The sequence below is a fragment of the Budorcas taxicolor genome, chromosome 11 (genome assembly GCF_023091745.1).
Source record: "Budorcas taxicolor isolate Tak-1 chromosome 11, Takin1.1, whole genome shotgun sequence".
Classification (NCBI taxonomy): domain Eukaryota; kingdom Metazoa; phylum Chordata; class Mammalia; order Artiodactyla; family Bovidae; genus Budorcas; species Budorcas taxicolor.
This window is the reverse complement of record NC_068920.1, coordinates 103,703,336-103,723,923: the sequence shown is the minus strand read 5'-3', so window position 1 is coordinate 103,723,923 and position 20,588 is coordinate 103,703,336. Positions and strand designations below refer to the sequence as shown.

Sequence of the window (20,588 nt, the reverse complement as noted above, 5' to 3'; positions counted from 1 at the left end):
CACTGCCAAGCAGTGAACAAAGCTGTCTCCTTGCAACAGTGAGCCCTGTTTTATAGGTAAGTTAACAGTCTCAGGAAAATGGGGAGCCCCATTTATAGGTAAGTTAACAGTCTCAGGGAGGTTAGGAAGTTCCACAAGAACTCCAAAACCTTTGATCCATCAAAATCCAACCAAGTATTTAAGAAATTTGGTAGCCTTAAGTAACACAAAGGACTTAGTTACCTTTAATCATACTGTTATGTGTAATTAAAATATATACTAAATATATTCTATATTAAAAGTTATGTGAATATTTCACATGTACTTGTGACACTGTAAGGGAGGAGCTTAAATACCAGATTAGAAAGCTCCCTGTGAAGTCTCTCAAGAGGGAGGCTATGCCGTCTTCTCCTGTCCTTAGGACAGAAAGGACTCTTGCTAAGGAAATAAAAAATGGTTCCACAGAAGGAGAATCCCAGTCTCACAAATGTATCACTTCATTTAGGTCAAAATAGGGAAGAAAAATGCTCACAAATGTAGTAGCAATGTTACTTTTTTTGTATATAAAACAATTATTCAGTTAAGAGCTTACATTCATTGAAGCATTGATCTTAGCAATAGTTTCATCATCTGTTGGGAAATGGTATATCTGAACACCATTGCTGACCAGTTCACTCATGAGCTTGATCTTAAACTTCTGTAATTCAGTTTTAGAAATTGCATCTGCTTTGGCAATCACTGGTATAATGTTCACCTATTAAGAATAAAGAAAAACAAAATCTAATGATCGAGGATTTTTTTTTTTTAATTACAAAGTTTCTGAATTCAAAACCACTCAAGCTCTGACAGACTTCCTTAGGACAGGCAAACTGTGGTCCACTCATCGCCTGTTTACATAGGTAAAGAGTTCCTGGAACACGGCCAAGCCCACTCATTACACATGATGTATTTCCTGTGATCACTTTCTTTCTTCTAACAGCAGAAGTGAGCAGTTGCACCAGAGGCCCATGACCTGTGAAGCCTGAAGTATGTACTACCTGGTCCTTCAAGGGAAAAGCTTGAAGGCTCCTGATGTAGAAATCACCACTTCATTCTTACCAGACACACAGCCATTCCTGCAAATGCTGGCCTGGTAATAACTGCTTTTCAGAAGCAGAGCTCTTAGAAAATTCATCCTGCATCTGAAGTCAGGTTCGGAAATCTCACATTTTCCCCTCTGTCTCTTACAATTCTATCATACACAAAATAAACAGAATGTAAGAGATGAGCTGAAATCACCTGCTTAATTCACTAAGAATTTTTATCTGTTAATAATCTCAGCACTAAGTAATCTGGTGACTGATTTCAGCAGACCTATGGGTCAGGCCATAGGCCTCCTCTGCCTCTCACTGAAGCAAGCCCCTTTTCCCAATGAATGCATCTGATCTGACCCTACTGTCAGAATCTTACCCACATGTTGACAGAGGGAAGTTTTATGGATACCAACTAAAAACATTCACGACTTGAATTAGTTTTTCAGCATTATTTAAAAGTCCGGTCACTGGCCAGGTGGAAGAGATGCAGGGACATGAAGACTAACCTGCAAGGCTAGTTCTGTGAAATTTTTAAAAAATATTTATTTATATTTATTTATTTGGCTGTGCTAGGTCTGAGTTGTGGCATGTGGGATCTTCAGTCTTCATTGCAGCATGCAGGATCTAGTTCCCTGACCAGGGAATGAACCTGGGCCCCCTGCATTGGGAGCACAGAGTCTTAGTCACTGGACCATCAGGGAAGTCCCAGTTCTGTAAGATTAATGTATCCACAAAGGAGTGATATCACCACAGATTAAAGGGTTTGTAGGTTTTTCATTATTTATTAGCTTGTTTTTAGTGAAAAACTTTAGGCTGAGTAGTCACGTGTGTCAAAAGAGTGAACTGTCGGTATAATTTTCAGAGTAGAAATAAAAACAAATAATTCTTTTTCTATTCTTAAACATCCTTTTCTTCTCCAGCTTCACATTGATTTACTGTGTGTACATTTGGATTTATTAGTCTTAAATATGTTCCAAAGGGGATATTTTTCCAACTAACCATGAAATAAACTTTCCAGCAATTTTGGGTAAACACCTTTCAAGATAAGTTAGTCAAAGTATATAAAACTTTGATGCCAAGTTCTTGATTTCAGTATCATATATACTTAGATATTCAGTAAACTATGCCAAGTTATACTTCTAATTGATTCCAGGATCAGTAGCAGAAGCACCCCAGTGTATGTAGCTGACATTAAGCTTTCCCATTGTAGTGCGAAAATCTGACTGACATTTGACTGCTGAGGCATCTGTTTTAGATATCCATTAGAATAAACAGCCAGCACCTGAGGACACAGCTACTGGCTGCCATCAGGTAAGGAACAGGCCACCCTCCTGGAGGACTCCTTTCAAAAAGTCTAGGTGACCCACCTCTCCCTTCAGGCCCCAGGTCCCACGGGGGTGCTTTAAAGTCGCCCACAAAGAGGGAACTGGAGAAGCCCTAGATGCCCCGCCCTCAGATCCTGACAGAGGCTGATCCCCTCTCCCTTTTCTCTCCCGTCCTCTTCCCTCTGCACCTGCTGCACTGTGTACCCTCAGATCCTGCAGGAACAACCCTTGATCCTCAGAGTCCCCCAGTGCTTGTTGCTGAGGTGCTGCCTGGGCTTCTAAGAACCACGGGGGCCGGCCCAGTGTCCCTGGAGGTGGGAGAGCGTGTGAGGGCTCACTATGAGTAAACGCAGGTGTGGAGCACTTGCATTCCCAGCCAAGCTCATCACCATCAGTGAGCTGAAGGACACAACACAGGCTGAAAGCAGATGTCCCGCAGATGGGGACATACCACCACCTGCACAGGAAATTCCCCATGTAGAGCAGTGGAGTCATCTTTTAAGAACAAGACACACTATCGATTTAATCACCCTCGTCTCTCTTTCAGAGGTAGATGCTCTCGTAGTTTTGATTTTAAAAGTGAAGAAACTGAAGCTCAGAGTGGTGGAAACTTGCCAAGAACACGGGGAGATCAAGTAGAGCAGCCCTGAAAGTCACCCTGACAACTCCACACAGACCTCAGCCTGGAGCTCTGTCTGCCTGAGATGGAGCTGCCCACCCCTGCATTCATGTCCCTTTAGTAAGGGTGGATTTCCACACATCAGACTCAATTGTGAAGATAACTGGCTGAATAGTTACAATATCCCATCAGGTGAACAGACTCTCACCCAAGCTCCTCCAGGTTTGTCTCAGCCAGGGGACCACAGTGCTGGTCTCTGCACTGAAATGCCCACCGCCTGCCTCCCACACTGACTCCTGTACAGAAGGCAGCCCTGGTAGACCCCATGCTCTCCCAGTGCCAGCTCACAGGCTGCTTAGCCAGGTCAGAGGTCACAGGGGAACCTTGGAGACATTTTTAGTGTGAGAGTGTAGTCTTTATCCTTTAAACAAAAAAACATGAAGTGAGTTAGTTTCTGGATACTACTACTTACAGCTCCCTGAATTTATATATAGCTCATTGGCTCAGAAATTAAAAATAGGTTTTCTGGATACAGTTCAAATTAAAGTTAATTTACTGTATGAGACTTTAGACCTTAATCTTCATCAGTGAGCTTCTTCTCATTTAATAGTGTCATAAAGTAAAATTAATGTCAAATAAATTCTGTAGTTAAAATGAATACACATATTCTGACATGTAATTTAATCACTAAAAAAGGACTGAAATTTTATGTTAACATTTTTTCTTTGTATCTCATCTTCCAAACTGAATTTCTCTGGAAAATATCCTAAAATTGAAACTTGCTAAATGTTTTATAGAATGAGATAGTTATGACATATGCACATATCATAAATAGATGTATATATTTAATAGTCCACTCTAAATCCTGAAACGCAACCATTGGTTCTTCTCCAGACCCACCTTGCTGTCCAGGCTCTTCATGGTCAAGAGATCCAGTGTCTTCAGGGAGTGGCCTGTCGGGGAGATGAAGTAGAGGCACACATGGACGCGGGAGTCGGGGTAGTTAAAGAGAGAGCGCTTGATCTTCAGCTCTTCTTGGAGGTAAGCTTCAAACTGAGCATCTATGTAGTCAACTATTGGTTGGTAGCTGAAAAAGTATTTAAATATTTAATATGATATATTCATGGTATCTTGATAAAGCATTTGCATAAATTTAAAGTTTAAAATCTGTTTTTTCACCAGTGAACAAACAGTTGACTTCTATGCTAAATAGATAACTTCAGTAATAAAACAAATGTGCAAATGTGCAGGTACATAGGCAGTACTTTGAAACTATCAGAGCAACCTGTGCCTTAAATGATTTTATAGAAATGACACTGAATGTGCCTCTCACACTCATTCACACCTGGAGCCCTCTGGCATGGCTCCCCAAACCTGCCAGGCTGCTGAAGGAGGATAAGCATCTAATTGCAACCATGCTGGACATGGCGTGTAACCCTACACGAGTATCAGCAACTTAAAAGTTATTTAAGTCAAATTCTATGACTTCTTGTTTCTGAAATTAAATTCGTGTGGTGTGGAAAGCATTAACATAGTAAGGAAAGGGCACACCCACATGGAAGTATCATAACTGGTGACAGAGGCACAACTTTATTCTCATTTACTTACAAGCAGAGGAAGGCCCATCACAGCCGACAAGCTTAGTCCTTGCCTGGATCCATCCTCCTGCCTGAAATGCCTGACCTCAAGAGAAAGCACTGCCCTGGGGCTGCAGAGCAGCCCCTCGCCCTCTGGGAAGAACTGACGTGTGGGCATGTGAGGAGAGGACCCAAGACTACAGACATTTCCTATAACCATCTTGGTGGTAGATAGAAAACTACACATTTGTCAAAATTAAGTTGTATACTTAAACCAATGCATCTTATTTATTGTATATAAATTTTACATCAATAAAACTTATTTATAAACAAATTAGAAAGGAAGAACAATGCCATTATTTGCAGACTATACTATTGCATACATAGAAAACCTAAACAAACTTATTAGAGATGCATTAACTAGAATTAACCAGAGAAGACACAGAAGTTTCTGTGTACAAGATCAATTATATTTCCACACATTAAACGGGAAATGAAATATTTGTAAAATATATCATTATGAGCTCATCAAAAATACCAAATATCTAAGGATAAATTTAAGTAAAGCCTTACATAATTCCTATATAGAAAATAAAAAAAAAGCCATGTGTCATGGGCCTTTGCCTCCTCCACTAATCTACTTCTTCCAGAAAGCCCACAAAAATTGTTTCTTGAAATCTATAGCAGAACACACAAATGTGCTAAACAGGTTAAAACATAATGAGAGTCAGTTTTGCAACATATTTTCCCTCTAAAGCAAACTTTTAGGACCTAGAAAACTACCTCTAACAATGAAAATATATGAATTTCAAAAAGGAAAAAGAATGAACAGTCATTGTCCCAGTCTGTTTCCTCCTTTTATGGCTTAAATTTCATATTTAAGTCAAAATCATCTTTGTAATACCATAGGAGAAATAATGACAAAAAATAGTAACCTAATATTTTTTTAATTTAATACAAAATATAAATTAAAATTGAATCATCACACCTTTTCTGCAATGCTTAATGTGGCTAATTTAGTTAGAACTTCACAAAAAAATTCATGTACCATGGATTTGGTGATTATGTATTTCCCATGTATGCCTTTTTTTTTTTTTCTCAACAAAACGGGTCTTGCCTGAAAATTAGTAAAAATCACTTAATATACACCAAACTGTCATATCAGGAAAAAATTAAAACTGTTTTTGCTGCCATGCACACTATAAAAATGTGATTCAAATTATTCTAAAGAAAATAGACAACTGGACAGAAAAATGTCAGTTTGTTAGCAAAAACAAAATGTTGCTTTATTATTTAAAGAATTTAAGTCTGGGAAGAATGGCATGGGTTTCTACAGATTGAAGTCAAATCAGCACACAGAGCAAGAAGGCAGATGTCCTGTAATAAGAAAAAAACTGTTTTATTACTAGAGGAAAGCATGTACCTCTCTTCTTTGTTTATTTGGTCACCAAATCCCACTGTATTCACAATGGTTAGTTTCAGTCGAACGTTACTTTCCTGGAGTTCATACGTCTGTGCTTTAAGTCTAACGTGTGGGTAAAAATGTGAGGATTCATGGCCTTCAAAATTAGTATTAAACAATGTGTCAATCAGAGTTGATTTTCCAATTCCAGTCTCCCCTGAAAGAAATGCAGATACATATTCATATTCACAGGTGCACAGGATAGATGAAGAACAGAATGGTAAACTCTTGCAGTGATTTGGTTTCATGAATCTCAAATATTTCAAATATTGCAAAGGCTGGATTGTCCCTGAAAGAAGTACACGCTAAGGTGGTTCATTCTAAGCTGAGCATAAAAATGAGTCCTGTATGCCGAGTTACTCAGAACTCTGAAGAAGGCACTGTACTGTTTAAAGAGCAAAGAGAAAGCTTAAAGCAGCACGGCTAAGAAAAAACTGATAGAACTTAAATAACTGAGAAAAATCTGTACTCGTGCTCTCAGGTTGCTCAGATGGGCACCATACTGCCCATCACAAGAAGGAGGTGAGCACAGGAACAGGATGAGAAAGTCTGGACAGGCTGGGCACTCACCCACACAGAGAATATTAAAGCAGAAGCCTTGCTGGATCGACCTGTTGACCAGCTGATCAGGCAGACTCTCAAAACCAACATGGCCAGACATGGTTAAAGAGCGAGGACTGTCTTTCTGCTGCAAGAAAACAAAAACAATGGCAACAGTTTTTAAAACTTTTACTGAGAGAGAGTATAGGCACACTGGAAAGCACAGACATAATTCATCAAAAAAGCTAAAGACTTTTTTGATCATTATACCTCCCCCAGGATACAACTGGTTTGTGAGAAACCTGTGTCTAGACCCTCAAAACATGTATTTCTTATTATCTTCCTACGATGACAGCCTGACACCATTTATAACATTAAAATATTTGATCTCCCCACACAGGAAAATACTCAAACTATGGCATAATCATTCACAAAATGGAGTGTGGTGTGTAAAAGTCATGAAAGATGTTTATGATGAATTTTAGATATAAATTGTCACATTACAATGCCAAGTGAAAGAGGTACAGCACAAAGTTACAGATGGAGTTCCAGCTCACAGTCGCGGCAGAGTAACTTATATCACACTCAACCTCCTTGCTGGTAAGTTACAGTCAGTTCCCTCAGGTCACTGCAACCAAAGGCAGAGAGACTGTGGAGTGAGGGACACACCCTTGTAGCTTCTCCCCTGAAGGCAGACCCAGCCACTGCTGTACAAGCAGACAGAGCTCAGGAGGGAACTAGTCTTACTGGGTTCAGAAGCCAGTGGAGACAAGGGCAGGCAGGTCGGCTGAAAGGGGAAATTCCAGAAAGGAGGGAGTCCACAGTTGGCACACACACACCCCTCAAGTCTTTGGCTGAGTGCTGACCTACACATGAACAGGGAAATGGGAATTGGAATGGCCAGCCTGGAGAGTTTAGATTTAAGTCTATAAGTTAAAGGACTCAGTAAACACATGAAAACCTACATGGGCCTCATTTTAGGAGTTAGGATCATGTCCCAGCACTCAGAAATCCTCCCTCGTGCTTAAGGCACAACTGAAGTAGACCTGCTGTAACAGAGGAGTGTGACCAGCCAGTGACTCAGCTAGTGCCTGCTGGACCAGAGCCAACATTCCTCAGAAGAAGACAGAGTCCAGCACCTCTACAGCGTGTCATCCACAACACCTAACTGTATAACCAAAGTACTACACAGAAAGAAGAAAAAGAAACACAGTTCACAGTCAAGGAAGAAGAAAACGGTCAACAGAACAAGATCCACATATAAGCCACATGTTGAACTAGCTGGTAAGAACTTTAACTCTGACAAATATGTTAAAAAGAAAAATGTTCTCTTTCTCTACAGAAGAGATACATATGACAGGTGACGTGACGGAATCAGAAACAAGAAAGCTCTTGACAACAAAAGGTGACAAATGAAATTCCTGGAATGGAAAAATGCAACATCAGAAATAAAATAGTATTAACGGTAGATCAAACAATGGGAGGAAGTATTAACAGCAGATTAAACAATGGGAGAAAGACTTGTTCAATATCATATCCATGCTAAATATCTTTGTCCAAGCTAAAAATCTCTCATAGGAAAGATAAAATTATAACAGAACCTTAAAAAACTGGCACAACACCAAATGGTCTAACACACCTACAGTGGGAATGCTGGATGGAAAAGAGATGGGAGCAGGGAATGGAGGACGGAAATTTGTAAGTAATAGTGACTGATAATATTCTAATTGTTTCAGCATGAACTCAGAGATCCAAGAATTTCAGCAAACTGCAAACAAACAAAAGCAAAGGAATCCACAGCCAGGCACATCAGAACACACCATTTAAAAGTAAGAATGGAGAAAGATCTACAAGCAGCCAAGGGTGGCAAGACATATTACAGACAAGTAAAACATAAAATGATCACAGTATTGGCATAAGAAATGATGTAAACCAAAAGACAACAGAACGACATCAGTAAAATGCCAAAAGTAAAAAAATGACAACTCAGGATTCTTTATTTTTCCAAAATTTGTTCATTTCTTTATGGCTACACTAGGTCTTTGTTGCTGGGTTTTCTCGAGTTGTGGCGAGTAGGGCTACTCTCTAGTCATGGTGCGAGGGCTTCTCACTGCAGTGGTTTCTCATTGCAGTAGTGTGGCGTGCAGGCTTAGTTCTCAGACCAAAGGATCAAAGCCCTGTCCCCTGTACTGGCAGGCAAATTCTTAACCACTGGTCCACCAGGAAAGTCCCTGACAACCCAGAATTCTGTATCCAGTAAAAATATCCCTCACAGGTGAGGGCAAAATGAAAACATCTTTACACAAAATCTAAGAATTTTACTGCAAGCGGGCCTTACCTGATAAGAAATATTAAAAATTCTCAAGAGAAAGGAAAATGACAACAGATGGAAACTCAGATCTACAGAAAGGATGAAGATTGTCAGAAAGGTAAAGAATGGGTAAATAGAAGAGAATATTTTGCATGTTGTAACTTCTTGAAAATATAGATTGACTGTTTAAAGCACTAACGACAGTGTGATGCAGGACTTATGATACATGGAGAAGCGGCATACATGACCATGACAGCGCAGAAGATGGGAGGGGAGGGGTCACCCTGCTGTAAGACTTCTGCGCTGTCCATGAGTTGCCATCACACTGCTCAAAGGCAGTGAGGGGTAAGTTAAAGCCCACATCAATTACTGTTTAAAAAAAAGAAGTTTAGCTAGTAAGCCAAGAATGGAGATAAAATGCAACCATAAAAATATGCCATTAATTAAAAAGGAAGCAGGAAAATGAAAAAAAAAAGAAAGAATAAATGGGACAAATAGGAGATAAATGGCAGGCAGCAGACTGAAACTAGCTGCGCCTGAGGTTACAGGGAAGTGGTCCCAGCCAGCTGTCCAGTAGACCCTTCCGTGACAATGCCAAGCTGCCAAAGGAACCACTAGCTACATGCAGACATGGCACACCTGGTTATGACACTTGCAACTGAGGACGGAACTTTCAAATTTTATTTAATTTTAACTAATTTAAATATCCAGGTGTGGCTAGTGGCCACCATACTGGACAGTGAAGGTCTAAGCTTTTCAAATAAAAGGAAATTGTCAGACTGGATGAAAGAGCAAGACCCAACTCTGTGCTGTCAATACAGTAACTGACAAGCTCATTGTAAAATTTACATGGGAAGCCAGAGGACTTAGCATCACCAGAATCACTGTGCAGAAGAACAAGCTGAAGGATGCACACTAGCTGGTCTAAGGCTGCAGTCACCAAGTAGCATGGTATTATGACTGTCTACTATTTACCTACAATTTAATGAAGAGGATGGGCTGGGGAACATGAGGACTCAACCGTGAGCACTCAGTGCACCAGTCACCGAGCAATTACAGTAGATTGAGCAAAGCAGCGTGTCAGAAAGCAGGTTAAGAGTAATTCAGAAAGTCTGTGAGGTGGTAAAATAAAGATGGATAGGCTACTGTTACCAGTAAGAGAGCAAGAATGAACAAATCACCATTTATCAAAATGATGGGGACTTCAGCATGTGTGGAGGAAGAGAGGAGACTACAGAGCACAGAACTACAGGAAACCAATCATGATCACCTATGCTCACGTTTGCAGTTTTCTTTTAAAAAAAAAAAACTTACCTTGTTCACCAGATTAAATTTACTCCTCTCTTTTCAAATAACTTTTTAATAAAAAACTACCAAAACCCATCCTCCTGCGCAAGTACATTCAGAACCCCCTTGGAACCGTGAAAATCTGCTGCTGTGCTCAGGAAGGCTCCTACAGGGCCATCCCATGGCACCTCGCCTTGTCATCACCAAAGTCTGTGAGGATGCCTGCCAGAGCAGGGCCAGCTCCCCCAACCGCTATGGCAGAGCTGGAACCTGAATCTGCTTGACATCAGGCAGGGTAGAGACACTGTGGCCACTCAACAGTGATTCAGTTCATTACTGATTTTGAACTTGGATCAATGTTAACAGTTAATTCATATTCAAGGTGAGTACCACCACCAAGTCTGTCTAACCGCATCCTGAAACCACAGAGGCATCCGTAGTACAAGGTGGGTCTGGTCTACTTAAGAGACATACTCACTTTCTGTTCATGGTCAGATACTTGTGAGGATGTATGAGCTGTTTTTGCTGTAATGTGAGACTGAAAGAGCTGAAAAAGAAAACACAGATGTTACTTAAAAAACAAAACACCTAAATCTAAGTAATATATTAATAGTTACATTAAAAAGGAATTCTAGTATTTTCATTATCACCAGGCTTTGACTTGTGATCTCCACAAGGTTTTCTTGCTGGAAGTATATCTGCAGAGGTCAGTACCATGTGATAGTCAACACATGATACACATTATTGCACTTACACCTTCACTCACAAAAATGTAAAAGTTACCATCACAGAACACCTGCTATAGCCGTCCCCAGGCCAGTGGGGCCCAAGCAGCTGTGGGGTTCTCAGAGTAACGCTGCCTCAAGAGCACTCCATCCTGGCATGCAGCACAGGACATGGAGAAAACATGTCCTTTTTAAAAAGTAACAGTAACATGGATATAGTAAGAAAAAGCGCAAACAGTGCCGGAGGAGAACAGAGAGCAGACCAAGTTCCCTCCTCCCCTGACCCTTGCAAGCTGGCAGTTCTCTCCCCTGGGGGTAGAGGCGGCCTGGAGTGTGAACGTACAGTGTCTGTGGCTCATGACTGGTGATCTGCAGTGGTTGTCCGTCCCACCTAATCTGTGGTGGGGACCGCATCAGCAGAGCATGAGCTACCTCCCTCCCTCCCAGGACAGTGCCACTTCTATAAAATGCACAACATGCAGATGCACCATCTTTAACTACAACAGCTGCACTGCAGTGAACAGCAGCTTGCCTACACGTGGGACTAAGGGGAACCTGATGCTGTGGCAAGGGAGGGCTATGTGTGGCACTTTGAACCCCAACACGTGGGGCAGCCAGGACTGCATTCTGCAGAACACTAATGACCCATTCCCGTGGTACTTCTGGGTAACATGAGCTCTTGAAGGTGGGCCCTGGGATCTCACCAGGCACCTTGAGCAGCCAGCTGAGCGCACTATGCTGGGAGTGGCTCTGGCCAGTGGGAATGCACTGTGTATTAAGAGACAGCCAGGTCTTGGGGTGAACACAGGAACTGGTGTATGTGTAAGAGAAAAGCACCTTGATACAAAGCCCACCAGAACTGAACTAGTGTGGCTTTAACTGTACACACACTGCCCTGACTTTCCCCACCCCTGCCACCATGTGTCACGTGAGCTGAAGAGCACACCCCCCAGTCTGAGCCAGCACAGAGGAGCCAGAGCACTGGGAAGACAGCCATGGTCACAGCCACACACAGAAGAGGGACGACGACATTGCACTGGCCCAGGAGACGACAGCCTCAGTCAGGCAAGGCGGCACTTAAGATAGAAAACGTCTCTGAGCCCTGAAACTGACGTGGAGTATCCTATCTGGATAAAGCAAACCATCAGTAGAAGAGTTTGCTGGAAACAAAGGGCTCATCATTTCTTGATGTCAAGTTATGAAGAGGCCAGAAGTGGAGCAGGGCGCTGCAGGATGAGGCCTGGAGTGTCCACCTGGGGTGGAACCTGCTGTCAGGACACCAGGCACCATGGAGAGGGAGACCGAGCGAGCACAGCAGAACCTCTGTGTCTGCCAGCATCAGATGGGAGTGGGTGCTGCATGTCTAACAATTTTATCAACTATAGGACTCTAATGAAGATTAGTCTTTAAAATACTACAGTAAGTAGTCTTGGGTTTTTAGTATAATGGATAGCATACTGAAATTTTTGTGAAATGCTGCTTAGGAAGCAGTATCATTGATATATAAAATTTGCTTAGAAAAAATAAGGTTTTGTACTTCTTTATTATTAAACTTTAAACTTTGACTAATAAGACCAAGGTTACATTTCTGTCATTTATATGAGTTCATATCAAGTATTCACTTTTGTTCATTCATTTCCTGTGTTTCTGAACACCTGCCAGAAAGCCTACTTAAAATCTCTGTGGATAAATGGTTTGATGAGGAAGTACAAATGAGTCACATAAAACTATTATAAATAGTTGTTCTTGATATTTCCACTGGTACTACCTGGCTAGTCAGATTTCCAAAACAGATTTTAGAATGAAAAGTTTTTAATAAATTAACAAAGACATTATTGAAGGTAAAATAACAAGGGGACAAGAATTGACCCAGTGCACCTCTAGTGGTAAATCCTAAATTAAAAACCTGGAAGTGGAATTCCACTCTGCTCCACCGCTGACTACCTTGTTACCATGTACAAGCCCTGTGCTGGCAACAGGGTATCAGGAGGAAGACACGGCCCTTGATCTTAAGAACTAATCTCACAGAAACATAGGCAAATGATTGACAGTCCACTCTCATTTCAAGGCAAAAGGGAGACCAACAGTCCCTATCTACACCTGATGACAGTTGGTAGCTTTTGTGTTAAATACATGCATCATAGATACACACACACATGTATTTAAATCTATACATCCACATCCTAGAAAGGAAGAATGGATACAGTACTTTTAACTCTTAGCAAAGTCTAACACATTGTTTAGAAGTTTTAGTATATAACGAATCACACACACACAAAAATGCCAGAACATTTGGGGGAAGATCAGGTTCTTCCCCTTCTTCAAAGTATCAGCTTGGGGAGTGTGGGCAACACAACAGATGTGGCACGCAATCTGTTCTGGGGTCCTCTGAACATAGGTGGTAGGGACCTTCTTCCTATCAGTCAGCTACAGGAAGGCATTTGGTGATTCTTTCACAACAGGACCCAGGCTCTTCTGACCCTCCAGCAAACAGTCCTGTGACTGCCTGATAGCCTCTCTCTAGGCATAACAATGAGCTTTAGGTGAACAGAATTATGACTTGGGTTACAATTGCTTCATTTTACCTTCATGTTCCCACTATTTATCTTCGTAAAGCCAATCCAAGGAACAGAACCAAAATTTTCTAACTGTCCTCTGGTATTTCTTAGAGTTTAGTTAAAAAAAAAAGAGCAGAGAGGTCAAAATAGTTAAACTGGATCTATTTTATGGGTTTCAATAGGTCAGGGTTCTTTGGTTTAAGACAGTACTTTGAAAGGTTCCACAGATACATTATTTAAAATCATTTTATTAAATCTTCAGCTTAAATAAATGTTAATATGCTGATCTAAAGTTTTCCTAAAAACAAATAGTAAAATTACCTTATTCAGATTATGTGGAACATGATTCTTGAAGTAGATGGTAATTACAACCAGGGAAAAAAGAATCCAACTGAATCGGTAAGACTTGACACAGGAGAAGCAGTGTGTTGGCCTCCTGTTCCCCAGAGGACAGACTTGGTTGAGGACAAACTTGGTCTAGGACAGCGTGGGGTAGGCCTGGTTCCATCAAAATATCACTTCAATTTTACCATCATCTCCAATACACATAAAAGAAGGTAACTACAGAGTCTGATATGCAGCCTCAAAATATCATCAAGACAGGAAAATTCTTGATAGTAATTCATAATGAGATTTTAAGCTCAAAAAAACCATACCCTTTACAGTAATGTGTATATAAGGGTTAAAATATAAATGAAATTTATTTTGAAATTACTTTCCTCCCTTAAGTAGAAAAGGAATAGTTTGTGTGTTATAGAAAAAAAATACCCTTTCTAATAATTGCATTACTGTAGTAACAGTACAGTGAACATCCTTCTGTGGCAGCCAGAAGGTATGCCCCTCAGATTGTCCCTCCAGTAAGCACCTGCAGGACCGGAGCCCAGACCACTCCTTCCCAGGCAGTCCTGGCCCAGGACTGAACAGAGTAGGGGGGCAGGGGGGGCAGGACCTGGGCCCTTCTGCCCTGTGAAGGCTGCCCTGGCAGGTGCTGGGCTGGCCCAGACTCGCCAAGTCTGCATGGCTTGTGAGCCTCTGTGGATTCTGCTTCCTCCCCTTTCTCCTCCAGCGCCTGACATCCCTTCCACACACAGCCCTCTGTCCCCCACAGAGGGTCCTCCTTGATGTCAGAAGGTGGCAGAGTGTGGTAAATGCCAGAGAGGGACATGACCCAGAGCAGTCAGGGCGGCAGTGGGGGCAGAGTTTCAGCAAGGTGCAGACCAGCTCAGCAGAAAGAGGACAGGCTTGTGCCAAGAGAACTGGACTCCTGCAGGCCAAAAAAAAAAAAAAGCACGCCACATCCAATTACCTCAAAACAGATCATAGGCCTAAAAACTCTAGAAGAAAAAGTATAAAGTCTTTGTGGTCTTAGGCTTAGGCAAAGATTTTTTAGATACAAGAAGCGTGATGCACAAGATAAAAAATGATAAACTGAACCTAATAAACTAAAAAAATTTCTGCTCTTCAAAGTACAGTTAAGAGAATGAAAAAAGACACATCTGGCTAAAAGATTTGTAAGTCATTTATCTCATAAAGGACTTACATAAGAAATATCTATATATTTTCAAAAACTTGGACAACTAGAAACAGAATCCAGAGAAGGCAATGGCAACCCACTCCAGTACTCTTGCCTGGAAAATCCCATGGACGGAGGAGCCTGGTAGGCTGCAGTCCATGGGGTCGCAAAGAGTCAGACACGACTGAGCGACTTCACTTTCACTTCTCACTTTCATGCATTGGAGAAGGAACTGGCAACCCACTCCAGTGTTCTTGCCTGGAGAATCCCAAGGATGGGGGAGCCTGGTGGGCTGCCGTCCATGGGGTCACACTGAGTCGGACATGACTGAAGCGACTTAGTAGCAGCAGAAACAGAATAACTCAGTTTTTTAAAAATAGGGAAACATTGAAACAGACGCTTCACCAAGGATATAGGGATGGCAGACAAGCACACGGCAAGAGAATCAACATCATTACTCATTAAACAAATGCAAATGAAAACACAAGGTGTCACTGCATGCCTACCAGAATGACCTAAAAAATTATCTGGCAAGGATGCAGAGCAGTTGTTAGCGGGAATGCAAATTCTAGCACAAACATTTTGGAAAACAGTTTGGCAGTTTCTGAAGTTAAAACACACAACATACTCAGCAATCCCACTCCTAGATCATCAGCCCAAGGAAAATGAAAACTAATACTCGAATAAAAAGCTGTATGTGAATGTACGTGTACAGTAACTTTATTAAAAACTGGAAACAGTCCAAATGGTCTTCAAGTGGCAAATGGATGAACAGATTACACTGTGGCCCATGTGCACAATGGGACACCACTCGGCAGTAAAGGAACGTGAGCAACGTGGTGGATGGGTCTGCTCTGCACTGAAGAAACCAGCTCAGAGGCCACAGGAATCCACATCTATGGTGCAGGCGAAGCCACAGGGGCAGAAGAGGATGAGGAGGCAGACAACAGAGAAGCAAGCACCAGGGGATGTGGGGTGGAGGATGAGGCAGAAATTCTGTAGTTTTCATTGTGTTTGTGGTTATACAATGGTATACATTCATCAGAACTCGTGAAACTTTATACTAAAAAAGTAAATGTTACTGTGCATAAATTATAGCTGAATATAAAGTTAATTCTTAAAGATATAACAAAATTTTCCAACAGTAATTAATACATGGGAAAGCAGCAGCTAACAAAAATTTAGATTATCTGAAGACAATGATTTAAGATGATACATGTATGATTATTTGTGAGAACCAATAAAGAAAATATACAGCAAAATATGCAAATACAAAATGAGATTAAAATATTTTCTCCAACTGTTCAAATTACAGTTCATTATTGGTTTCTTTTGGCTCTCAGAGTCATGTGGAAACTGTAAGTTATAATTCTTTTCCACACAACAGAATCTGTTACGATATGACAAGCAGCCTATCTTTTCCTAAAACAGAGAGCCCCTAGAAATTGTCTCAATGACCTGTGTCACAGGAGGGAACGGTTAACATGACGACAGTATAAATGGATGGTTTAAGAAGGCTGCTGGAGTTAACTGTGCATGGCAGCAAGAAACAGAGGTTTGGAGCACTGAGTAGCTGCCGGAGCCATGCACCAAGGTCCAGGCAAAGATGTACCAGCACCGCAGAAGCAAAGCAAGACACAGCCTGTTCCACAAATTTTGAGACCATTTACCCTTACCCCCCAGAATGGAGATAACAGTCCTCAGCTCAAGGGGTCGGTAGGAGAAATGTGGTAACGCAAGGCCAAAACCCACCCCAGTGGATGCAGTCAGCACCAGGAGACTTCCGTTATCCCAGTGGTGTCCCAACAAAAATATATCTCCAATACATAAAGTTTGCAAAGTCTTTAGATATTCCTAGATCACTAAGAACGTAAAGCTATATCTAAAGAAGTTGAAAATAATGGTTAGTTTCCTTTAGTTTTCAAAAAATATATTTTAAATTTTACAGCTATTTTTTCCATGATTGGCAAATACAATTGAAAGGCATCTTGTGATATTCTAAGATTGAGCATACAGGCTGAGTATGAGATGATGAATCTTTTTCATGCTTAAAATATTACCTCTGTGCTCATCCATGGCTATCTCTTCCTTTAATACTCACCTCAGTGCTGTGCTTTGCCAAAAAGGCTTCACTCTTTATATTTAAAGCTAGTACAAATCACGATCTCATATATAAGTTCATTTTAATAAGCTGCTTGGATTCACAGAAACGACATTACATTTAAAGACCTGGTAGGTTGACAAACACCTTATTTAACCCATAACATACTATTTATAATCTTAGACTAATTTTTTTCAAATCCAGCAGCAGACAAAGCACATTTATTGCCCTGTTCCTAAAAAGACTACTCCAGATCATGCATTCTCAATGGGGGTATCGCCACCATAAAGGTAGTGGAAATTGGTTCTGGGGGGGACCAAAAAATTCAGTGGTTTGTGGCCTTCCAAAGCTCAGTCAACCTTATCTGAAAACAACTTCTTTTCCTAGTTTCTTCTTTAGTACCGACTCCCTCTCCTTTCTTCCCTGGTACCAACTCCCTCTCATTTCTCCTAGAGGAATTCTAGTACTGAATTCCTCTCATGAGGGAGAACTTGATTAACTGGATCAATTCATAAGACTAGGTAAATGTTATTAACTAAATTTGATTTAAATTTCATTTTTGTCCCGAAAGGTCAGTAATGAAAAATGGTAGAGAACTACTGCTCAGATAAACCCCGAAACAGGCCACGTCTGCATGTGGCTTTTTCCATCTTCCTCCGCAGCTCTCTCCACACTGTCCTGCACTCCAGTTTCTTCACCCAAGTCAGTCCTAAATCAACTGCCCACCTGTCTTCACTCTTAACCAAATTTTGTGGTCCATGTGATCATTTTGGTTAGCTTTCTGTGGTTGTGGTTTTCATTCTGTCTGTCCTCTGATAGATGAGGATAAGAGGCTTGTGCAAGCTTCCTGATGGGAGGGACTGGCTGTAGGGGAAAACTGGGTCTTTCTCTGGTGGGCAGGGCCATGCTCAGTGAATCTTTAATCCAATTTTCTGCTGATGGATTTATTAAAATGCAGAGACTTTATCAACCAAGGTCCATATTGTCAAGGCTATGGTTTTTCCAGTAATCTTGAATGGATGTTAGAGTTGGACCATAAAGAAGGCTGAGCGCCAAAGAATTGAGGCTTTCAAATTTTGGTGCTGGAGAAGACTCTTGAGAGTCCCTTGGACTGCAAGGAGATCAAACCAGTCAATCCTAAAGGAAATCAGTCCTGAATATTCATTGGAAGGACTGATGCTGAAGCTGAAACTCCAATACTCTGGCCACCTGATGAGAACTGACTTATCTGAAAAGACCCTGATGCTGGGAAAGATTGAAGGCAGGAGGAGAAGGGGACAACAGAGGATGAGATGGTTGGATGGCATCACTGACTCAATGAACATGAGTTTGAGCAAGCTCCGGGAGATGGTGAAGGACAGGGAAGCCTGGCATGCTGCAGTCCATGGATGGGGTCACAAAGAGTCAGACATAACTGACTGACTGAATAACAACTAGGCAGTCCTGGTTTATTAATAACTCAAAGTAATATTCCAGTTAAAAAGTATATACTCGACTAAGTGAAAATATCACTGTGTTCTACTTATTTTTGCCCATGAAAAAACTGGAGAACAGACCACTCATAGAACATTCATGGTATCTATCAACATGTTTTGACCTAGCATTCCATTACTTATGAACTCTTTCTGCACACATCACACTGGCTAATGAGAACAAAAGGCCTCCTCACTGCCTCCAAAGAGAGGCAAGATGACCTTGGTCTGGCTTTTTAGAGCAGCATGAGAGGAGACCAGAGAAGTTGTTCCACAGCTCTCCCGCCTCATCTCTGGTGAGCCCTGTAGTTGTGAGACAACAGAGCTGCCTAAAACTAGCTTGAGGGGCTGGGGAACCCATCCCACCTGGCAGGAAACCTGCAGGGCCAGCCCATCTTTCTGGCTCTCCACCTCACCCACATCTCAAACAGCAGTTGCCTCTTCTACTTTCCCCCAACCTTAACCCCTTATTCCTCATGAGGCATATTTTATTTTTTCAACATATGGCATAATTTTAATTCCCCCTTAAGTTGTATTACTCAGGTCTGACATCCCAGAAAAAAACCTATTCCTCTTATATGATTTCTACTTCTGGTTTGTGAACTAAATGATTACCATGCAACCTCTACTAAACTACAATATGCTTACGTTTCCATCTGTCAGCTGTCTCAGGCCTCAGAGTATTGAGAATTGTTCAAACAGAAGAAGATTTAGGATGGCCCTAAAATGGAACACGGCCAAGAGGGTATATCTTTTTCCCTCTTCTCTAACAGAGGTTCCAGGGCCTCAACCCTCCATGTCCATGTGGCACAGTTGCCACTTTGTCCAGGCATCTTCCCTTGTGATACAAAACTGGGGTGAAACACCTGGGTTCATCTTCCTTTGCTTCGTTTCTCCCAAAGGCTGCATTTCAAAAATCCCTCACATGCTCTGTTTGAGTCTGCCTTCCTTTTTAAGTCTCACTATCTGGTTCATCTTAAAAAATTTCCCCAACAATTTATTCCATAATTTAAATTTTTCTAGTGTCAGAAAAAGCAGACTGAAAGAAATCTGAAAATTCTAGAATTCCTAATATAGCCTCACTCATGGCTATTGAGAGAATCTGGTCACAATGTTTCGCAAAATAGATACTCCAAACACATGGTCTGAAAGTATTCTGTACCTGGGAAAATACCTGGCACTGATCCACAGAACCCAGGACTTCTCAGAGCTTCTCTAAGCCGGTAAAACCCTATAGCCACACATCTTCATTTGTCTCTGACAGGAAAGGTCTGCAGACAGCCAAGGCGGAGCCTGCTGCTGATGCTGCCAAGTTGCTTCTGTCGTATCGTGTCCACATCTGTGCGACCTCAGAGACAGCAGTCCACCAGGCTCCCCTGTCCCTGGGATTCTCCAGGCAAGAACACTGGAGTGGGTTGCCATTTCCCTCTCCAATGAATGAAAGTGAAAAATGAAAGTGAAGTCGCTCAGTCATGTCCGACTCCTAGTGACCCCATGGACTACAGCCTACCAGGCTCCTCCGTCCATGGGATTTGCCAGGCAAGAGTACTGGAGCCTAGGTTACACTATTTAAACTAACCAAAACAATAAACAAGGAAAAAGAAGCCACTTAAAGCAATTTTGGACAACTTTAACATGTAGGCACATGTTCACTTTTACAATGACAAGTTCTAGAAGGAATCACATAATGTAATGAACGTTGGGTTCTATCGTATCTAAACTGTTTCAGCTAAATCCTCAGTGAAGAAATCTCCAGCCTTGTTTAGAAAAAGTAGTTAATTTCAAATAAATGGAATTGCCAAATAAAAAATTTCAAAAACAGGAAAAATGCTCAAGCAAAATATGCGTATTTACTAAAAGTAATAAAATATTGTAAGAATGCTAAATCATAATTGGTCTTAAAGGTATTTAAAATCATAGCTTTCAATCTCGTGGTTATGTTTGAGCCTATGAGCTTCTTATTTCTGTGATCTTCAAAACATAAAGGGTGTTAAATCAAATTTTAAAGCATCATCTAAATCAGACTTCCTCCCAGATATGATCAAA

General features: G+C 41.3%; 1 protein-coding gene across 1 annotated transcript in view; it reads right to left on the bottom strand.

Moving 5' to 3' along the window:
- SEPTIN10 (septin 10) overlaps window positions 1-20,588 on the bottom strand; it is a 50,614-nt gene that overhangs the window by 22,499 nt on the left and 7,527 nt on the right. Inside the window, exons 2-6 of the mRNA XM_052648957.1 lie at window positions 10,652-10,720; window positions 6,606-6,723; window positions 5,997-6,192; window positions 3,897-4,083; window positions 572-733 (exon numbers count right to left, since the gene is read on the bottom strand). Of these exons, the coding sequence (XP_052504917.1) occupies window positions 572-733; window positions 3,897-4,083; window positions 5,997-6,192; window positions 6,606-6,723; window positions 10,652-10,720 (732 nt within the window). The remainder of the gene's footprint in view (window positions 1-571; window positions 734-3,896; window positions 4,084-5,996; window positions 6,193-6,605; window positions 6,724-10,651; window positions 10,721-20,588) is intronic.